This window comes from Epargyreus clarus, unplaced genomic scaffold, assembly GCF_041222505.1.
Source record: "Epargyreus clarus isolate Ecla_fem2 unplaced genomic scaffold, WU_Ecla_fem_2.2 ptg000026l, whole genome shotgun sequence".
In the NCBI taxonomy this organism is placed as follows: domain Eukaryota; kingdom Metazoa; phylum Arthropoda; class Insecta; order Lepidoptera; family Hesperiidae; genus Epargyreus; species Epargyreus clarus.
In genome coordinates this window covers 9,281,930-9,299,986 of record NW_027332233.1, presented here as the reverse complement: position 1 = coordinate 9,299,986, position 18,057 = coordinate 9,281,930, and the positions used below count along the sequence as shown (strand labels likewise).

Here is an 18,057-nt window from a genome sequence, read left to right as displayed (position 1 = left end):
AATACATAGGACAGGTCGTATTAAAATGAAGAAAAACATTACATGGCTTTGAATTTTTATAAATTATGCCAGATTTAGATACACGCGAACAATAACGAGTGTTTGTAAATGTCGCGCACAAGGTATTTCTACTTCTCTGTACTCGGTGAGTATGTAAACTCAGCATAATGGCATATCTAGTATAACTTGGTTCAATAAGGATTGTAATTGAATATGGCTATTTAGGAGTAGTGGGTTTCATAGACTTTTTATGGATATTCTCTTCTTAATTTATGACAAGTCTTATCAATAGTACAAATCTTCTACAATCTTTGTTAATATAACATTTTATAGACATTCGATATGTTATATACATAAATATGTAATACACTTAAATTATTATTCATAAATAAGATACGAAATAACTTTGGCAGACTATATTTTGTTGCATAATATAGCTGCATTAATTGCAGTCATTAACGTTGTCTCGTTGCTGGAACAAAGTTCTAAGGCTAGGAGGAGTATTAGTATCACTGCGATGAAACAATATTTTTTTTTATTGCAGGATATAAGTATTGGGCGTTGACAACATAAAATACATGGATCGATCAATTTTTCGTATACAATAATTACATTGCTATGATAATGAAAAATAAAAACATAGCGATATAGTATACGTAAGTGTGGACATCCTTGTAAACGAACCTTTATGCAAGTAGCCAAGTAGAGGTCGATAGAACGATACGCCCACTTCGCCCCCCTCAGCTTCGCCCAGCCGGCAATTGCCAATGCCAATTGCTATATTATGTCACACTGACAATCAGAATCAATCAGCTGAATCAGGCGAAGCGACGTCACAGCGACGATAATTTAAATAAAAGGTAAGTGCGCTGTTATTTAAATTGGGTTTGAAGTGGGTTGAGTGCGAGGGCAGTGTATGGAGCATTTCGTGTATGTAAAATTGACTTGGCAATTTCGTTCATATATAAATTATCTAAAAGAAAATAGAGTTCGTCAGTATAGTACTATTATATTATACTGAATACCTAATATTTTATTTTACCAATACATTATATCTACTTTTAATTCGATTTCACTTTGTATCTGTAGGTTTTAGTATATTAGTATATCTATATAAAAATATTTCAGCTGGATTAACAAAAGCACATTCTGATTTGGCTTATAAAATGCTTCGTGCTCATCAAGGAATTGGCGTATTCTATAAGAAACTTACATTTCCTGGAGTCACAAGTAAGTATTTTATTCGAAATTAATAAGGACACATATATTTTTTTTAATTCTTTGGATGTATAACTTATATAATCAAAATTTTGGTAAGTTTAATCTACATATTATTAAAAGGTAAACCTGTTCTATTGTTAAATCTGAATAACTTTAAATATATATAGAAGTATTATTTTTTTAATAGATGAATTTATAAGTAAATCTTATTTTAATTTTAGAATTGCAATGTCAGTTATCTACTGCCATCAGTGGTGAGCCAAGCAAGCCATCAATAAAAACATCAGTTCCTGGGCCTAAAACAAAGCAATTATATCAGGAACTCAATTCTTTACAGGTGAGTGTAAAAAGGAAAACTAATTTATTCTCCTTTGTATAAAATATTGATGTATAAGAGTGATGTACTTAGTGGTGCTGCATAATGGGGGATGGAAAATATTACATAATGGGTCTTGGATGTCTAAAACCAGTGATAGCTTAGTGCTTTCAATGTGCTCTCAAGTCACAATTGGGGAGCTGATTATGATATGAACAATTTAATATGAATTGCATGAAAACCAGTGGTTGTGTGAATTGTATCAATCTTCACATGGCCTATGTGGTGGACTTATATTTAAACTCCATTCACTCTGACAGAAGAGTCATGCTCAGCTATGGGACAGTAATATTGCCACCATTGTAGAAAATGTGATTAAATATTCAGTCATATATGTTACTTATCTGAAACTGTCTTAATAAGTAATTAATGCCCAAGTAGCAGTGAAGTAAATCACAAAGCAAACACTTTTTTAGGTATATTCTCATAGATTGTGCTTTTTTTAATATAATTTATTTTTTACGAATTTTTACTAAGCCCTCACTGGTTGTATACAAGTAATTTAGTTTTATAATTTAGTCCTGTGCAAAACTTTTTGCAGGATTTAAAGGTCACATCACATTTTTAATTGTTGTGCACCTAATGTGCTAGTCAATGTCAGCATGAGCTCATAATTTAATCAGTGTGAATTACAGATATAAAGATTAACCTCATTATTTGTATCACATAGTTTACATTTACTACCAGAAAACATTTTTAGTTTCAATATCCAAATTGGGGCTGGACTATATTATTCAGCTTTCTAGCTCAGCAAATTCAGATCACGCCCTCGCAGATTGGACACCACGAAATGCTAGTGTATAGGAGCCCTAAGACTTACATTTACACAAAAATCGTACTGATCTTAAAATATTTTATTAATTAGATTTTCCAATCAATCAATGAATAACGAGCGCCTTACATTAAAATAGATATCGATTGCACGTTCTTGAAATTATCATAACGTCTTACAATTTGTATTCTTTTGTTAATATAATCTCTCGTTAAACATTATAGTTATCACTTAAGTACATTTCAGCAAGCGGGTTCCGTTCAATTATTTGCCGATTATGACAAGAGTATTGGCAATTATTTCGTGGATGCCGATGGAAATGAATTTTTGGACTCCTTCACGCAAATATCCTCGGTACCTATCGGCTACAACCATCCAGAACTGCTAAATGCCTTTCAGGATGCACATAATCTTGTAAGTAAATCAAAACTATGTATTTTTATTATAAAAAATATTAGAATTTTTAATTATTTCCTTGCGTTTTCTGCGATATCCTAAATTCACTTAATATTATAGCCACTCGTATATATTTTACTACCTACTCAAATTCTTATTAAAATTAATTTAGAGATCTGCAAAGACCCCTGAATTAATTTCCTTATTTTTTAAACGTTTCAGAAAGCACTTGTTAATCGGCCAGCGCTCGGCGTGTTTCCTTCAATGGATTGGCCTGATAGATTGAAAAATGTGTTAATGTCCGTCGCCCCAGCTGGCGTCGGAAATGTCGCAACAATGATGTGTGGTTCCTGTTCAAATGAAAATGCCTATAAGTGTGTTTTCATATGGTACCGCACGAAGGAACGTGGTGGGAAGGTAGACTTCACACCAGAAGAAATGAATTCCTGCATGATAAATCAACCGCCGGGCTCCCCGAATCTTTCGATTTTGTCCTTCCAGGTAATACATTTTTGCTATATTTTAAATTACATTTATTTTGGTACATACTACATACACGGTTAAACGACTTAAAACATGCATTTCTTTATGAAGGAAAAGTCAACTGGGATTCAATAAAAAAAATCGACATGACCTGTCCTATTAGAACAATCGACTTTAATAAAAAAAACTATATGACCGAATGCGATAAATATAGATCGTGTTTTTTTTTATTTTAAATACGTAATAATATGTTCGTATTATGCACTTTTTTCTTTGTACTTATATTCGAAAAATATGATAAGTTATCTTTGTTTATATTACATTGTATTGTTATATTACGCGTGTGGTTGATAATATTTGACCTCAACTTCATTATTGTATGATTTAAGCGTTGCAAATCGACTGCAGAATATTTTTCTTGCATCATCATTTTCGATATTACAAAGTATTCATTTGTTATTTTTAATCTTTTGTGAAACGTTTAACCTCATAACTTGTAGTTTTGGACGAATTTCTTAAAGTTTTTCTTCCGCAAGATCCCTAAATATTCACATTGATAAGTCCTCTACTTGCCTGAAATGTAAATGAAAATGTGGTTAAAATTGGTTTAGCCATTTTTTGAATTAATCTGGACAAACGGACTGAGCATAGATTTAATTTGATTGAATACTTAACTAAAGATTTATATTGATAAGTGGATATGTATAAAATTAAAAGTTCTAGTATATTTTTATATATTAAACATAATGTTATATTTTTTAATTACTTTTAATTTTTATGACTGTTTCATTACAATTATAATTGGTTATTACTTTAAAAAAAGATTTATTTGGTTACAGGGTAGTTTTCATGGTCGTACATTTGGAGCTCTGTCTACGACTAGATCGAAGCCGATACACAAATTAGACTGCCCATCATTCGATTGGCCTGTTGCGCCATTCCCCAGATACAAATATCCATTAGACCAACACCAAAGGGAGAACAAGAAAGAAGATGAGAAGTATACTTTTTGAATCACTATATTTGTATCGCATTTTTTCTTTTTTCATACTTTTTTTATTCACTATTTATCCTTCATTAAACAGAAGACCGCGGGTTTGCAAAATTTCAAAGCAGTTTTACGAGGAGACCTGACATCGACAGAAGAAACTATGTTTATATTTCGTTTACAAGGCCTTTTCCGAAGTGGTTACAAATTAATCGCCTTTACGTATGCATATATAAAATCTATTTTTTTCTATTATCACTGAGCGACTGAATGAAATGAAAACACAAGGCCTTATAAAACATTTTGTTTCTATTGTTTGTTTTACGGTAAAAGGTGACTCGCTCTTTCGCTTGGTGAATGTGTGGCTTTCGTGTGCTTATGATGTGGCAATACTGTATAATACATTACAACTATTTTGACCTCACCATCATTATTGTATGATTTAAGTGTTGCAAATCGACTGTAGAATATTTTTCTTGCATCATCATTTGCCTGTTACGTTGTATCAAGGTTCAGTTATTATTAGTAGTTATTATACGTTATAATCAATTGGCTATCTAATATCTATTAGTTTCTAGGAGACGTATCTCGCGAGTCGCGACAAAAAACCACTCGATCATCGAAACTTGTTGATAAAATATCTATGGCAAAAAATTCTACAGCTGATTAAAATTATCAATTAATCCTTATTTAATATTATCTTCCTTATTTAACACATGTGACCTTATTCTGGTAGTAAAAATAAAAATTTACAAATAAATAGGAAGACTGTTGCCATGTCATAATAATGTAATGCTTAAATAAATCAATAATTGTCTCTTTTTATCTATAGCCGTGCCTTTGCTTCGTAAGGGTTTTCTTTAAGTAAAACTAAATTAATTTTAACTAAACTAAATAACGTACGATCTATATAGCCAGGCTATTGAAAATAAGAGTAATATGTTTTTCTTATATACCTATTTTAAGTATTACCTTAATAGGTAAAATTAGCGCAAAAAGAAATGTTTATTAATTAGATTACGAACACATCAATAAAATGTGCATAAAAACAAGCAAATTTATAAAATGAATTGTAAGAATAGAGGTAACCTAAAACGGCAAAATACACAGTAAGAAAATTTGTGTAGTTAACAAAAGTGAACCCTCTTAATATAAGAAACCGTTATAATAGGTAAAGTTTGAACATGTGTCGTAATTTGCTGATTTAAACATAATATATTTATAATTGCAAGACAAACTTTACAAATAATTTCAAGTAAATGAAAACAAGCTAATATGATAAAATGGTAAAGTTATAGACAAGGTCATTATTATTGTGACCAAGAAATAAATGCCCATAGAAATACTTCAATAATATGTTTGTGTTTGCTGCTAATACCTAATTGTTTTGTGGTGTGTGTTCTACATCATATAACCATAGATAGGTAAAGATTACTCACTCCTAACAAGAAAATGTACCCAGTTTTGAGAATTGAAATAGTTGCGTAGAAAAGTTTTGCCACGTCTCCGTGCTAAAATGTCCCTAAAATATTTGAAATAATTATTTATTTATTACGTAAATTACGCAATATTAGTTATTTATTCGTAAATTTTCTCTAAAAATGTTTTTATTTGTCAAGAATTAAAAAAAAGAACGTTTGTGGCTTCATTCAATTTCAAGGCGGCGAAGTATCTTTACTAATCTATGCATATAACGCTAAAATTAACAAAGCAATATTATATTTTTGTGCACTGAAGAGTGGGGTATTTGCGCTATTAACAACTTTCAAATTTCCCTGCCTGTCTAAGTAATCTCTTATTATTTTATTTCCTATAAATATATATTTATTTTTAGGTGTCTTGAGCAAGTTGCTGACGCCATAGAAGCGTACAAAAAGAAAGGCAATCCAGTTGCCGGAGTTATTGTGGAGCCGATTCAGTCGGAAGGTGGTGACCATGAAGCTTCCCCGGAATTCTTCCAAGGCCTACAAAAAATCTGCAAGAAGGTATTTATTGCTAAAAAAAATAGTGGGTACAGCTAACATATTCGTTTTTAGGTACGGCAGTAGTATGCCCGCTATGTTCTGCTTGATGGGGCTTTATAGTATGTCTACATGAGGCGATTCAATTTGTTTTCGGGGATAGTAACACATCTGTGATCAAGTCGAAGTATGACCCCGTTCCATTGTATCATACATATGTATTTACATAACATGGATTGGTCTATCATTCCTTGGACTTCGCCCATCTCACTAATACAGCAATAAAAATATTGTTATATCACTACAAAAACACAAAAAAAACAACATTTAAACCTTAAACTGATACGGTTTCTTAGTCTCGTAGTTAGCGATTCATATATGGCGTTATTTTGCGACACTGGAAGTACGACCGATTTTACTCAACGTGCGAAAAACTGTAATATTTTTAACTATTTTCCCATAGACATAGATTAGTAAAGACTACTCACTCCTAACAAGGAAATGTAACCAGTATTGACAATTAATAAAATGTAGTTTTTAGGGCATTTACGAATGAAAAGATATTTCTCCGCACTTTTTTTTTCAATTTCGTGGTTTTGCACCACTTAACTGCGCATGCCGCTATGTCCATTGTACATTGCTTAAATTATACCATGACAGCCATTAAATGGCTAACAGAATTGTCAGCCGTTTAATCTATACTTATTTATGCCCATAGAATGGAGTCGCGTTGATAATAGACGAAGTCCAGACCGGCTGCGGGCCCACCGGCAAGATGTGGTGCCACGAGCACTTCCAGCTGCCGTCGCCGCCCGACCTCGTCACCTTCAGCAAGAAAATGTTAACCGGCGGCTTCTACTTCACCCCTGAATTCAAGTACCGTGCCCTTTTTTTTACACTGAATGTTACTTATCTACAATAATATTATAAAGAGGAAAACTTTGTTTGTTTGTTTGGTTGTAATGAATAGGCTCAAAAACTACTAGACCAATTTTAAAAATTCTTTCACCATTCACCAGTAAGCTACATTATCCACGAGTAACATAGGCTATATTTTATATGAAATATACATAGAATTTGAGGCGGTACAAAGTTTGCTGGGTCAGCTAGTTGGTATATAAATCAATTGCCTGGCATTAGAAATTTATTGATGTAATAGCAAGACTGTCAAACACAAATAGATCACTCCTATGAACATTATTCGTCTTATTTGAAAGCGCGTTTGCCAGAGATAATCAACATGTAAACCGAGTCAATGAAGATTGAAGTAATGTAGGTATTTAAATCTAGGGATAGAGGCTCTATGGTATCGTTATATTCCATGTGATCTGTATTCTCATAATATAGAACATATATCTTACGTATGGTACATATCTCTGATGTTCAGTACTCTAGATGTATGTCAGACTTGGTAAATTTATTTTTTATCATATTTCCAGGCCACCACACGCCTACAGAGTATTTAACACCTGGATGGGCGACCCGGGAAAGTTAATACTCTTAGAGAAAGTTTTAAAAGTTATCAAGAACGAGAACTTGCTGACAGTTGTGAATAAATCGGGAAAAGTCCTTAAAGACGGGCTTCACCAGTTGGAGAAGGAATTTCCGAATATTATCAACAGCGTTAGAGGACGTGGCACATTTTTGGCTTTCAACGCAGTCTCAACTGAAGTACGCGACAAAATAAATAATAATTTGAGACCAAACGGTAAGTTTGTTCAAGACGTAAATAATTCAACAGCCCACGCAAATCTTGGAACGTGACTAATTGAGACTTAAGAGTTATTATAATTTAAGCCATTATTTCGGTCAAACATGTCATTGCTACCCACTATCAGTTCCGTGGGGGATAGAACACCCTCGCGTTGGTCGAACTATGAATAACGTCTGCTTCAACGTGGTTATACGCGGACAGTTCTTCGCCATAATAGGTTATCTAGTCATCTGTCCTTAGCTTTCTATATTCACTACATCAGAATATACTGGACATGGACCTCCAACACAAAAGGGTATTTCAAAATAGTAATGTCACCGCGATTAGCTATGCGTCTTTGTCAATTATTCTAACTACTCAATACATATTGCTGTTATATTTCTGCTGTAAAGTAAATTCATTGAAATTACGAGTAGGCGTTGATAATTATAATAGGCTTGCGAATGAGTAAATTATATATGACGAGTCTATTAATTCCACTTTTATTCGAATACTAAAATATATTATGTAGTTGGCAATGGTGTGGTTTTGGCTATTTGTGGGGCTATTACAATTATTATACCTATTTAGATATTTGCATTTTTTTACTGTCATTAAAAGCCTCGGAGCGTCTACAGTGCACGAAAATAATATTAATAGATTAAAATTATACGCAACGATTACTTCAAATGCAGGTATTTTGGGCGGAGTGTGCGGTGACCACGCAATACGTCTGCGGCCAGCTCTCGTCTTCCAACCCAAACATGCTGAAATTTATTTGGACGCTTTAAGAAAAACTCTGAAAGAACTCTAAACAAATATTTTGTCATGATATTGAAGCGCGTAGAGTTGCTTTGATTGCATTTCTTTTATGATCATTACCAGTATTAATAAAGCGTTTGTTAATTAGAGAAAAGGATATACATAGATAACATTATTTATAAAATGTTACATATTACTCTAATTTAAACGTAATATGATTTATATTTTAGAAATATTTTAATATTTTTTTTATATTGTTTAATCGTATTTACAATTTAAATTATGTAAAATAAACTTTAAAGTTACATTTAAGCAAATATTGTTCAATTTGAATATCGCTTGTGCCTCAACCATGTCTTCCAAAATCTCAATTAAATGGTAATTTATTGTATTTTTTCGTAGATTTATAGATAAAGAGTATTTTGCCTGAATGTTGTCAACTGGTTAATGTTAAATTATAACGAAAACGCGTGTCTCAAACTATGTCTTCCAATAAATTTTATTGACCACATTTTTTTTTATTTTTCTCTTTTGAAACCGTAAGCGTGATTCACTTTAGTGTGACGAGAAATAATTGGATCCTATTATCGAACATAACAGTTCTAGTGCAGGTTGGAATTATGGCAAGACATCTGATCATCTGAAAGTGCTCAAGCTAGTTAACTCTCTACTTTTTTAACATGATGCGAACCCGTTTTCTATAAGTACTACCTTAAATAGGTAAGTCTGACGAGAAAATTAAGGGGAGATTTCGTAAAATATTTTCTGGTTCAGAAACTTTTACTGTTATTTACGATATAAAAGCTGCACATTAGAGATAAAGGTTAACCTACGCTTTTATAAGGATGCGTCATTTCAACGATGATAGATTATGGTCGTTGAGCACGATTAGTGGCACGTGGGAACAGTGGACCATTGCCTCGCCTATTCTGCCTTTTAGGCGCATTGGTTTGAAGGGTGTGGTGATTGTAAGGCAAAATGCATATTTTAAGCGTTACGCATACTAGATAAAGGTAACAGGTGCCCATTCTGTTCATAGGTTGCTAAAGCAACTTAACATGCCGGTTGTTCCTCTCTCCTCTGTAATTGAACATTGTAAACTAGGTCTTACTATTTTAATTGAATCTTGGAGAACGATGAAAGTATAAAACCGGTATACGTGACGCTCGTCAATTCCTATAATGAACATACGATTCACGTCTTGCCAATTATTTAATTTATATAGAAGGTCGAACATTCGCACTTTCACTAATAATATATAAAAATGATGAATGTGTTTGGTAGAGAAATCTTCAACTTTCATGTGAGTAATAGCTAAATTTTTGGAATCCCAGATACCTATTGGTGTAGTAGGTAATTCATTTTTCTTGACTATACTAAAGTAGATAGATATTAAATATTAATGACATTTTATTAAACATAATGAAAACTTTTAATATTTCTTAAATGGGTATTACTGCTTGGTGTGAAAAGTGTTTTAAATAAAAGGTACTTAATGAAATAAACTAAATACTAGAATTGTTATTCGTATTTAAAATAGAAGAGTGCCCTAACATTTTTGTAATTGCCCATACTATATAGTTAAGCTGTAATTCTGTTTCACTTTCGATGTCGTTACGTTAGTAAACACTGTAATACCGTCTAGTTCTAGTCACAACCACCCCAAAAAATTGCTTACTGTCGAAGTGACGTCATATCAGTATTAAAAATGGCGACGAGACTTTTCAAGGTTTTAAATATTTGAAGAACAGACTAAATACAGAATAATGAATTTAAACTTGATGTATAAAATTTATATTAAATTTTATTGTCATGAACAGAATTCGACATATAAATCTACACATGCAAATGTGAAAAATTAAACGAATCCATTGATCATGTATATATCTACAAGCAATTTTAAATATAAGAGGTGCCGTTACACTGTATGGCTTAATCTATAATAAGAATATCGTATGGGAAGATACTCGATATATTTGTCTATTTGCCTAAAAATAAATGTTCTTTTTTTAACTTCTACGATTCATAAATAGACGACGTACTCAGTTTATTTGCTTGCTCTGTCATGGTGTAGATACGACGTACCCATTCTAAAAAATAATTATACTTAATCCACCCATTCACATTAGTTCCTAATACTATTAATTAACAATATTTCACATGTCTTACGTCCACGTCAAGCACACAACATGTTCATTAGTAATTAGTTACTTATTTAATAAAGTGTAAAAGTAAATATCAGGTATTATCTGCACCTATCCAACATCAATATATTTATGTTAATAATTGTTATAATGCAATGCTACTTAAATATACAGGTAAAATATACATGTAAGCAGCTTATAATAATTTGTATCATAGCGACCTTCCGTATCGCCCACATTGGCACGCTACTATCTACGTTTTCAGACGATGTAAATAGATTACTGTTGAACAGAAATTTATTTTTATGTTCAAAATTTGAGACGAAACGATCAGTATTCTTTACATATTCACAAGAAAAAATATAAGGCAAGTGCGTAGGTACTGTAACTAACAGGACAAGTGACTAGGTAGGTATTTAAAACAACTTAAGAGTTTTTTATTATTATACATCATGTACCTACTTAGGTATTGTAAAAGTGAAATAATTTCTGGAATGGCTTGTCACTGACCAGGACAATGTAGTAATAGATTCTATTTAGATAAGTTCATCATTTGGACTTTCTATTTTTTACAAGCGCGATACTCTGGGGAATTTTGTCTAGCTACTTAAATAAATCTTTCTGGACTCGTCGAAATGTCATTTGACACTGTCCGAAACATTTGGCCAGTAGGTGTCTTCTGCCTCATGTGCCCGTCTAAAATAATCACTCATTATGGTCTTTTTGCAGTGCATTACTCACATGTTAACCTACCTTTACGAATTTACCTATTTAATTATAACGACACCGAACGGTAGATCTTTTTATTAGCTGTTGATATTGGTGCATTTTAATTTTAATACGAAAATCATCACTTTTAAAAATAAATTAATGCGTACCTACAACATTAGGTTACAACAAAACAGCACAGATGTATGATATTCATAATAAACCTAATTAATATGGCTTATAAAATTAACAATTTGAGTGAATATAGTTAACTTAATAATAAAGTAAATAAATTACCCGTGGTGTTCTGTGCGGCTTGTACTTCTATATTATGGTTTGTTTTTTTTATTAGCTGATAGGCACGCGTTTGGCCTCGATCTCACCTGATGGTAAGCTTTGATTTTTGTGCCACGCTTGCCTAGAAGTAGCCTATTCACTCTTGATTTGAAGACTCCTAGATTATATTTATCGGGGAATACAGAAGCCGGCAGGGCATTTCACTCCTTGGCGGTTCGTATTAGAAATGACGAAGCAAAACGTTTCGTCCGAACCAGAGGAAGGTAGACTTCATAGGGATGGTAGCCTGCCGTACGTCTAGATGTCCGAAGGTAGAATGGGGCTGGGGGTACTAGATCGTGAACCTGTTGCGCACGCTCCCCAAAATGAATTCAGTAGAAAACCGCAAGGCAGGCCACCCGCCGACGGTGTTGTAGGTTTTTTTGGAGCCTGGCTTTAACTAGCGACTCATCCTCAATAAGCCTCAGCCAATATTTTCAATGTTTGGTCAATCATAGAATTCTTAAAACATGCTTCGATGACGGATTAATGATGAGTAGGTATCTATCTCATACCGATTATAGTGTGTTTACCTACTACGTTTTGAACATGTTCCAGCACAATGTATTTTTTCAGGTTCAAATGCAGGTACCAGCCTAGTCCACTGACCCATTTCTCTCAAAGCAGGTTTGTTGACCTCGTTGACCAATGAGTCAGGCATCCGCTGAACAATGGCTTGTATAGAGCATACAATAATAGGCATGTGTACCATTTAATCCTAATACACTGTACTTGGTTTTGAAAGTTATTTAGATTTCACCGTATCTCATTTTCCAGAGAAATACTACTGTTTAGGTTCTTTAATAGTATATACATTGTAATATTTTATGACAAACAAAAAGTTCTAAGGAAATTCCTTTTTCCTTTCATCATTTTTTAAGGCTTTGATTTCACGTGCATGTACCGGTTTCAATTTAACTTTGTAATTGTATCCATTGGGCTTCCGATTTGCATTAAAAAGGATTTAATTTTGTTTTACTTTTAGTAAGAGGTGTCGCCAATATGTTCACACAAGGAGTACACGGCGAATCAATTTGAATGATAATAATATAATGCACTGGGTTACACACGTACAAACATAAATACGAGGAATACACTGATAATAAAGTAACGCAATACAGGGCTGGTTCAACCTGATTGCCTGATATCATCCACATCCTCGGATGCGGATGCCTTTACTGATCATACTGAATTGGGGTCTCAACCCCTAGTGGCCTCCAACCTCCCCTTTAGCCACCCCGTGCCTCGCCTGATTATACTGAGACAGAGCATGACTGATACTGATATTGATGCTGATACTATTCACAAACTGTCCGACGCATCGGTTACCAACTGAGGATAGCACACAATAACATAAACTGATTATATTTGTACAAAATATTAAAATCAACTCACAGTTTTACTCCAACGTATTCATATATAACGGCCGCTGCCATGACAACCGAAATCGGTCTCCGAGTTAACCTTTTTTGACACTAGAGGCGTTAGTATCGCCTCCGGCGCAACTAATGTTTCGCATTCGCGACAAGAGGATCTGCCGGAATAGCATTGGAGTACTTATAAATATAAGTTTTTAACCGACTTCAAAAAGGAGGAGGTTTCTCAATTCGACCGTATATATTATTTTTGATGTTTGTTCGGCGATTACTTCGTCGTTTATGAACCGATTTTGATGTTTTTTTTGTTGGAAAGAAGACATTTCCAAGGTTTCCATTATAAGGAAATCAGGGTTTGATGATGGCAGACCAGATAAATCGAGGAGAACTTTCAAAAATCGTAGGGGCGACCAGTGCGTTTGTAAGGTTTTTCATTAGGTAAGTATTTTTAATTTTATATTAGAGATGTTATATTAGGGTTATTTTTACGTAATCCTATTATGGAATATATTAGCTATCGAATATTATGATACCATAACTATTATAGGATATTAGTCACATATTAGTGAACCGATCACTATTAGCTACTCAATGTAATATTGATACCTGCGTAGGTAATATTATCTACAATAATTAATATGAAATACAAGATCTCGAGAATATGCACGATATTAATCACGTAGGTATGCCTATTACAGAAGTAAACCGGTGAAGGTGATTAAATTTTCCTTTATGCTTCAACAGGCTTAGTTGTTTTCGGGCGCATGTTTGTGTGTGTGTCGTTTCGAACGCTTGTAGGGAGTTTCCATACTGGTCCATATTTATACTATGGCCGCTCGGCGAGTGAATGAGAGGAGATAACCGCGGCCGGCAAATCATATTGTCATAACCTCGCCTCGCTATTACGCGTCGCTATTATTTGACTAATATCTAGTAACCTATTACGCTATACTCGCCTCTCCTAATATGAATATACATGGCTTGTATTATAATACCTGTACCTGTCACTAATATTAGTCACACCTCTACCGTTTTATAAGTTAAGATAATTAAGAATTAAGTCAATTAAGATCTAAAATGACCTTTTCGAGGCAAGGGATGAAAAAAATTTAGGTTAGGGCTAAGTTCCGTGAAACTTGTCTCCTGTTTCCTCGTATTTACCACTTTTAGATAAAAGACGGCTGGGATTATCGACTCTTGTCCCTGTAGTTCCGGGACCAGGATAGGGCTACAGTATCTCCTGCTTGTCGTAAGAGGCGACTAAAAGGGGCTTTCGGGGTTGCGGGCCGTAAGAGTGGGAGCTCGAACCGCCCGGCCAACGACCCCGGGAAGGACGGCGGTATGTGTGGTCGCATACCGTCGTGTACATCGGACCGTGTGGTGATTTAATCTCATTTGGGCGGAGCCTGACGGGGCAGGGGCTGCGAGAGGACTCCGATTACGTTCCTTTGGGATATTCCCAGAGTCCTCTACACAACGCTGAGTACGGCCACCGGGGGGGTTTTAGTGCGGTAAAAAACCCCCATAACCCCGTCTCGCTTCCACGGCACTGGGTACCTTTTGTAGATTTCCCACTCGAGAAAAAAAAAGGATTAACACCTCTGATATTGCAGAAACCGCTGTGGCGATAGTGCCTCCGCCACTTTGATCGTTGTGACTAGGGGCGGCGCGAGCGGTGCGACCGCACCAGGCGCCCTCATGAGGTATAGTCCGCGCCAAACTGCTAGTCCGCTCTGAAGACGTTGCGAGCAGGTGTAGTCATACAATTTACTATTGCGACGCGATTCATTTCCTGCATTGCACAGTTGTCTCCCCTGTGCCCCACATTAGCATAACTGACTTAAGCAGTGGCGGGCTAAGGTCGTCGGAGACCCAGGGCGGAACGTTGAATGGAGGCACCCAGTGTAAAAAGTTGCCTGTGATTCGGTGACCTTTTTTTCGCAGACTGATAGGCATTTCATAGATTGTTTGGTTCTGACGACCTTTTTTAGCAACTGTGTTTGGAGGGCCCCCAGGATAGAGGGCCCGGGACGTACCGCCCCTTCTGCCCTCCCTTAAGCCGCTAGAGGACCTAAGCAGAGGTCTGTACCTTACAGATGCCCTTGGGTCAGCCGCAATCCCTATGACATGAGTTTATCTACCTTTCATATCGGAGTAGCCTCAGGTTTTCCTTGCGTTACGGATGCTCGATGACCATCGATATTTTAGTGTCATACATTTATGACACTAAAATATCGATTTTGCATTAAATAAGACATCGTAACATCGATGTCAGCAGGGACACAATCGAAATTTAGCGGCGTGCATGTCATAGTCAACAGAAATTTATGAACGCTTCCACACATAGTAATCGTATTTATCAAATTCTGCACGCTAACTATGGAAAAAAACCTTGGTTGATTGAACCGAAAGTATTGGGGCATATAATGTGTTTCTATGCCCTAATGATATCAATTTTTAATAACTTCTTTGATTCTTATTTTAATTTAAAATGTCGTGTGATAGTAAGGTTATTTTATTAATTAAAAGATAATTTTATTAAGATGTGTGCAATAAAAATACAGATGTTGTTTCACATTTATGGTTTTAATATTAGTATTTTTGAATTCGCAGAAACTTGGTCACACTATTTTCAGACTGCGTTCTGGCAACACAAAATTTATACTGCAATCCGATAGATGTCAGTGTACCAAGATCTGAAACACGGTAACGACTTATCGTTGTAGAAACTATTAAAGCTGGTAAGACCAGATTTAGTGCAAGTATATAATCCTCCGTATTAAGAAGCTAAAATAACCCGTGGCTTTAGCCGCGTATTTTTGTAGGCCTTATGGGCCGTTTTATAGAGATGTTATATTAGGGTTATTTTTAAATTTTGTACGTAATCCTATTATTGAAATTATTAGCTAGAGATGTTATATTAGGGTTATTTTTTACGTAATCTTATTATTGAATATATTAGCTATCGTATATTATGATACCATAACTATTATAGGATATTAGTCACATATTAGTGAACCGATCACTATTACCTACTCAATGTAATATTGATACCTGCGTATTCGTATATTATGATACGACACCTATTATAGGATATTAGTCACATATTAGGGAACCGATCCTTATTAGCTACTCAATGTAATATTGATACCTGCGTAGGTAATATTATCTACAATAATTAATATGAAATACAAGATCTGGAGAATATGCACGATATTAATCACGTAGGTATGCCTATTACAGAAGTAAACCGGTGAAGGTGATTAAATTTTCCTTTATACTTCAACAGGCTTAGTTGTTTTCAGGCGCATGTTTGTGTGTGTGTCGTTTCGAACGCTTGTAGGGAGTTTCCATACTGGTCCATATTTTTACTATGGCCGCTCGGCGAGTGAATGAGAGGAGATGACCGGCGGCCGGCAAATCATATTGTCATAACATGCGAGCGGGTGGGTCAAATCCAGACCTTACCTTTATTGATGATCACATTTATAAAATGTTATATTATATTAATATAAACAAGGCCTGTGCAAAATTACAGCTCAATCGAAGGTGGGGGGTTTTCAGAAGTTTATCCCGAGGCTATATGAAATACTATATAATTGGCTAGGTTAAGAAGGGACAGGGAAAGTTACAGTACCGACTATAGAAAACTCCACAGTATATAAATATAAAGCGCGTGCTAAAATCCAATTTTCAAAATGCAATTTCTCGGAAACTATTGGTATGCGCCAAAAATCTCTTTAGGAGTTGTCTTCGAACATCCAAAGGAAGGCCTGTGCAAAGTTTCAAATCGATCGGAGGTGGGGGGTTTTCAGAAGTTTATCCGTATTATTTTTACCACAATTTACTTGATAAATCGTAGATTTTACCTCAGAGACGATAAATGTCGAAGAAAAGACGTTTTCCACGCAGTCACATAATGAGTCATAATGTATATCGGCTATCGAGTAAACGAATAAAAAGACATGTTTTTTTACTCACACTTACTGCCGCACTCAAAGATTTTTTTAATTAAGTAATAAATTATAAGCCATTATTTTTCTAAAGAAATAGATTTATATAAAGATTATTTAAATTTTTATACCCATACTGATGCGATGATAATTTGCGTAAGTTAAATAAAACGTGGTTTGTGTGTATACCTGCGATATCGGAATGAAACGCAAAGGTTGCCTGGAAGAAAGTGGCGCTTTTCTGTAACGGACGAGAAGCGTGGAAGCCGCGGCGCGGGTAGGCTATCTTCGCCGGCCGTGATTGTGATTTTTAGTGTTCTTTCTTTCAATGCAATTTCTGGCAATATAATCTACTGTAAATCGACTTCAATATGATAGTGTTGCTAACTGTAATCTAGGTACTGTAACTGTAACTGTAAAATTCTTAAACTACCTTTTGAAATTTGAAATATACCGTGTTTACTTGATTGTTGTGCTTGCTTGATTACTGAATTCAGACTTCTAGTTTTATATAGAACGAAGTTGAAGTGGGGGTCGAAAATGGCTTGAATTGCTTCTAAAAAAGAAAGGTACGGCCGTGTAGCTTTTTTGTTTTTTGCTTGACTTGGCATGGCACTGCCGTGCCCCCAAATAAAAAAAGAAATGAACGTTTACCACGAGCATCCTCGACCCATTGCCTCCACCTTTATGAATTAAAATCAAACTATTGATGCGTGATTATTACTTTTTGATATTATCAGATGACTTTAATACGCATCTGAAATAAACTTTGATTTACTTTCAAGAAAATATAATCAACACTATAATATTATGTTCATTCATTACGATGACTTTTACCTCATTAACCATAGACAACATTAAAAAGGGTTTTAAAACGTTCATGGCGAT

General features: G+C 34.7%; 1 protein-coding gene and 1 long non-coding RNA gene across 3 annotated transcripts; one reads left to right on the top strand and one right to left on the bottom strand.

The window, feature by feature from the left end:
- The first annotated feature begins 704 nt into the window (after positions 1 to 704).
- Positions 705 to 9,161, top strand: Gabat (4-aminobutyrate aminotransferase). 2 transcript variants are annotated; one of them, XM_073087659.1, is made up of 10 exons: positions 705 to 860; positions 1,129 to 1,230; positions 1,443 to 1,558; positions 2,616 to 2,783; positions 2,988 to 3,266; positions 4,088 to 4,248; positions 6,071 to 6,221; positions 6,916 to 7,073; positions 7,637 to 7,905; positions 8,586 to 9,161. In XM_073087659.1, exons 2-10 carry the CDS (start codon positions 1,167 to 1,169, stop codon positions 8,702 to 8,704), a joined length of 1,485 nt encoding a protein of 494 aa, XP_072943760.1. In that variant the 5' UTR covers positions 705 to 860; positions 1,129 to 1,166; the 3' UTR covers positions 8,705 to 9,161. The 2 variants fall into 2 exon arrangements, with proteins under 2 accessions (XP_072943760.1, XP_072943759.1); XM_073087658.1 differs by having other exon boundaries at positions 849 to 930.
- A 6,607-nt stretch (positions 9,162 to 15,768) lies between these two features.
- LOC140753619 (uncharacterized) lies at positions 15,769 to 17,873 on the bottom strand. Its single transcript, XR_012103591.1, has 3 exons — positions 17,824 to 17,873; positions 17,359 to 17,725; positions 15,769 to 15,912 (listed from the first exon to the last, which is right to left on the bottom strand). It is a non-coding gene; the product is annotated as an uncharacterized LOC140753619 (long non-coding RNA).
- Between the last annotated feature and the right edge of the window lie 184 nt (positions 17,874 to 18,057).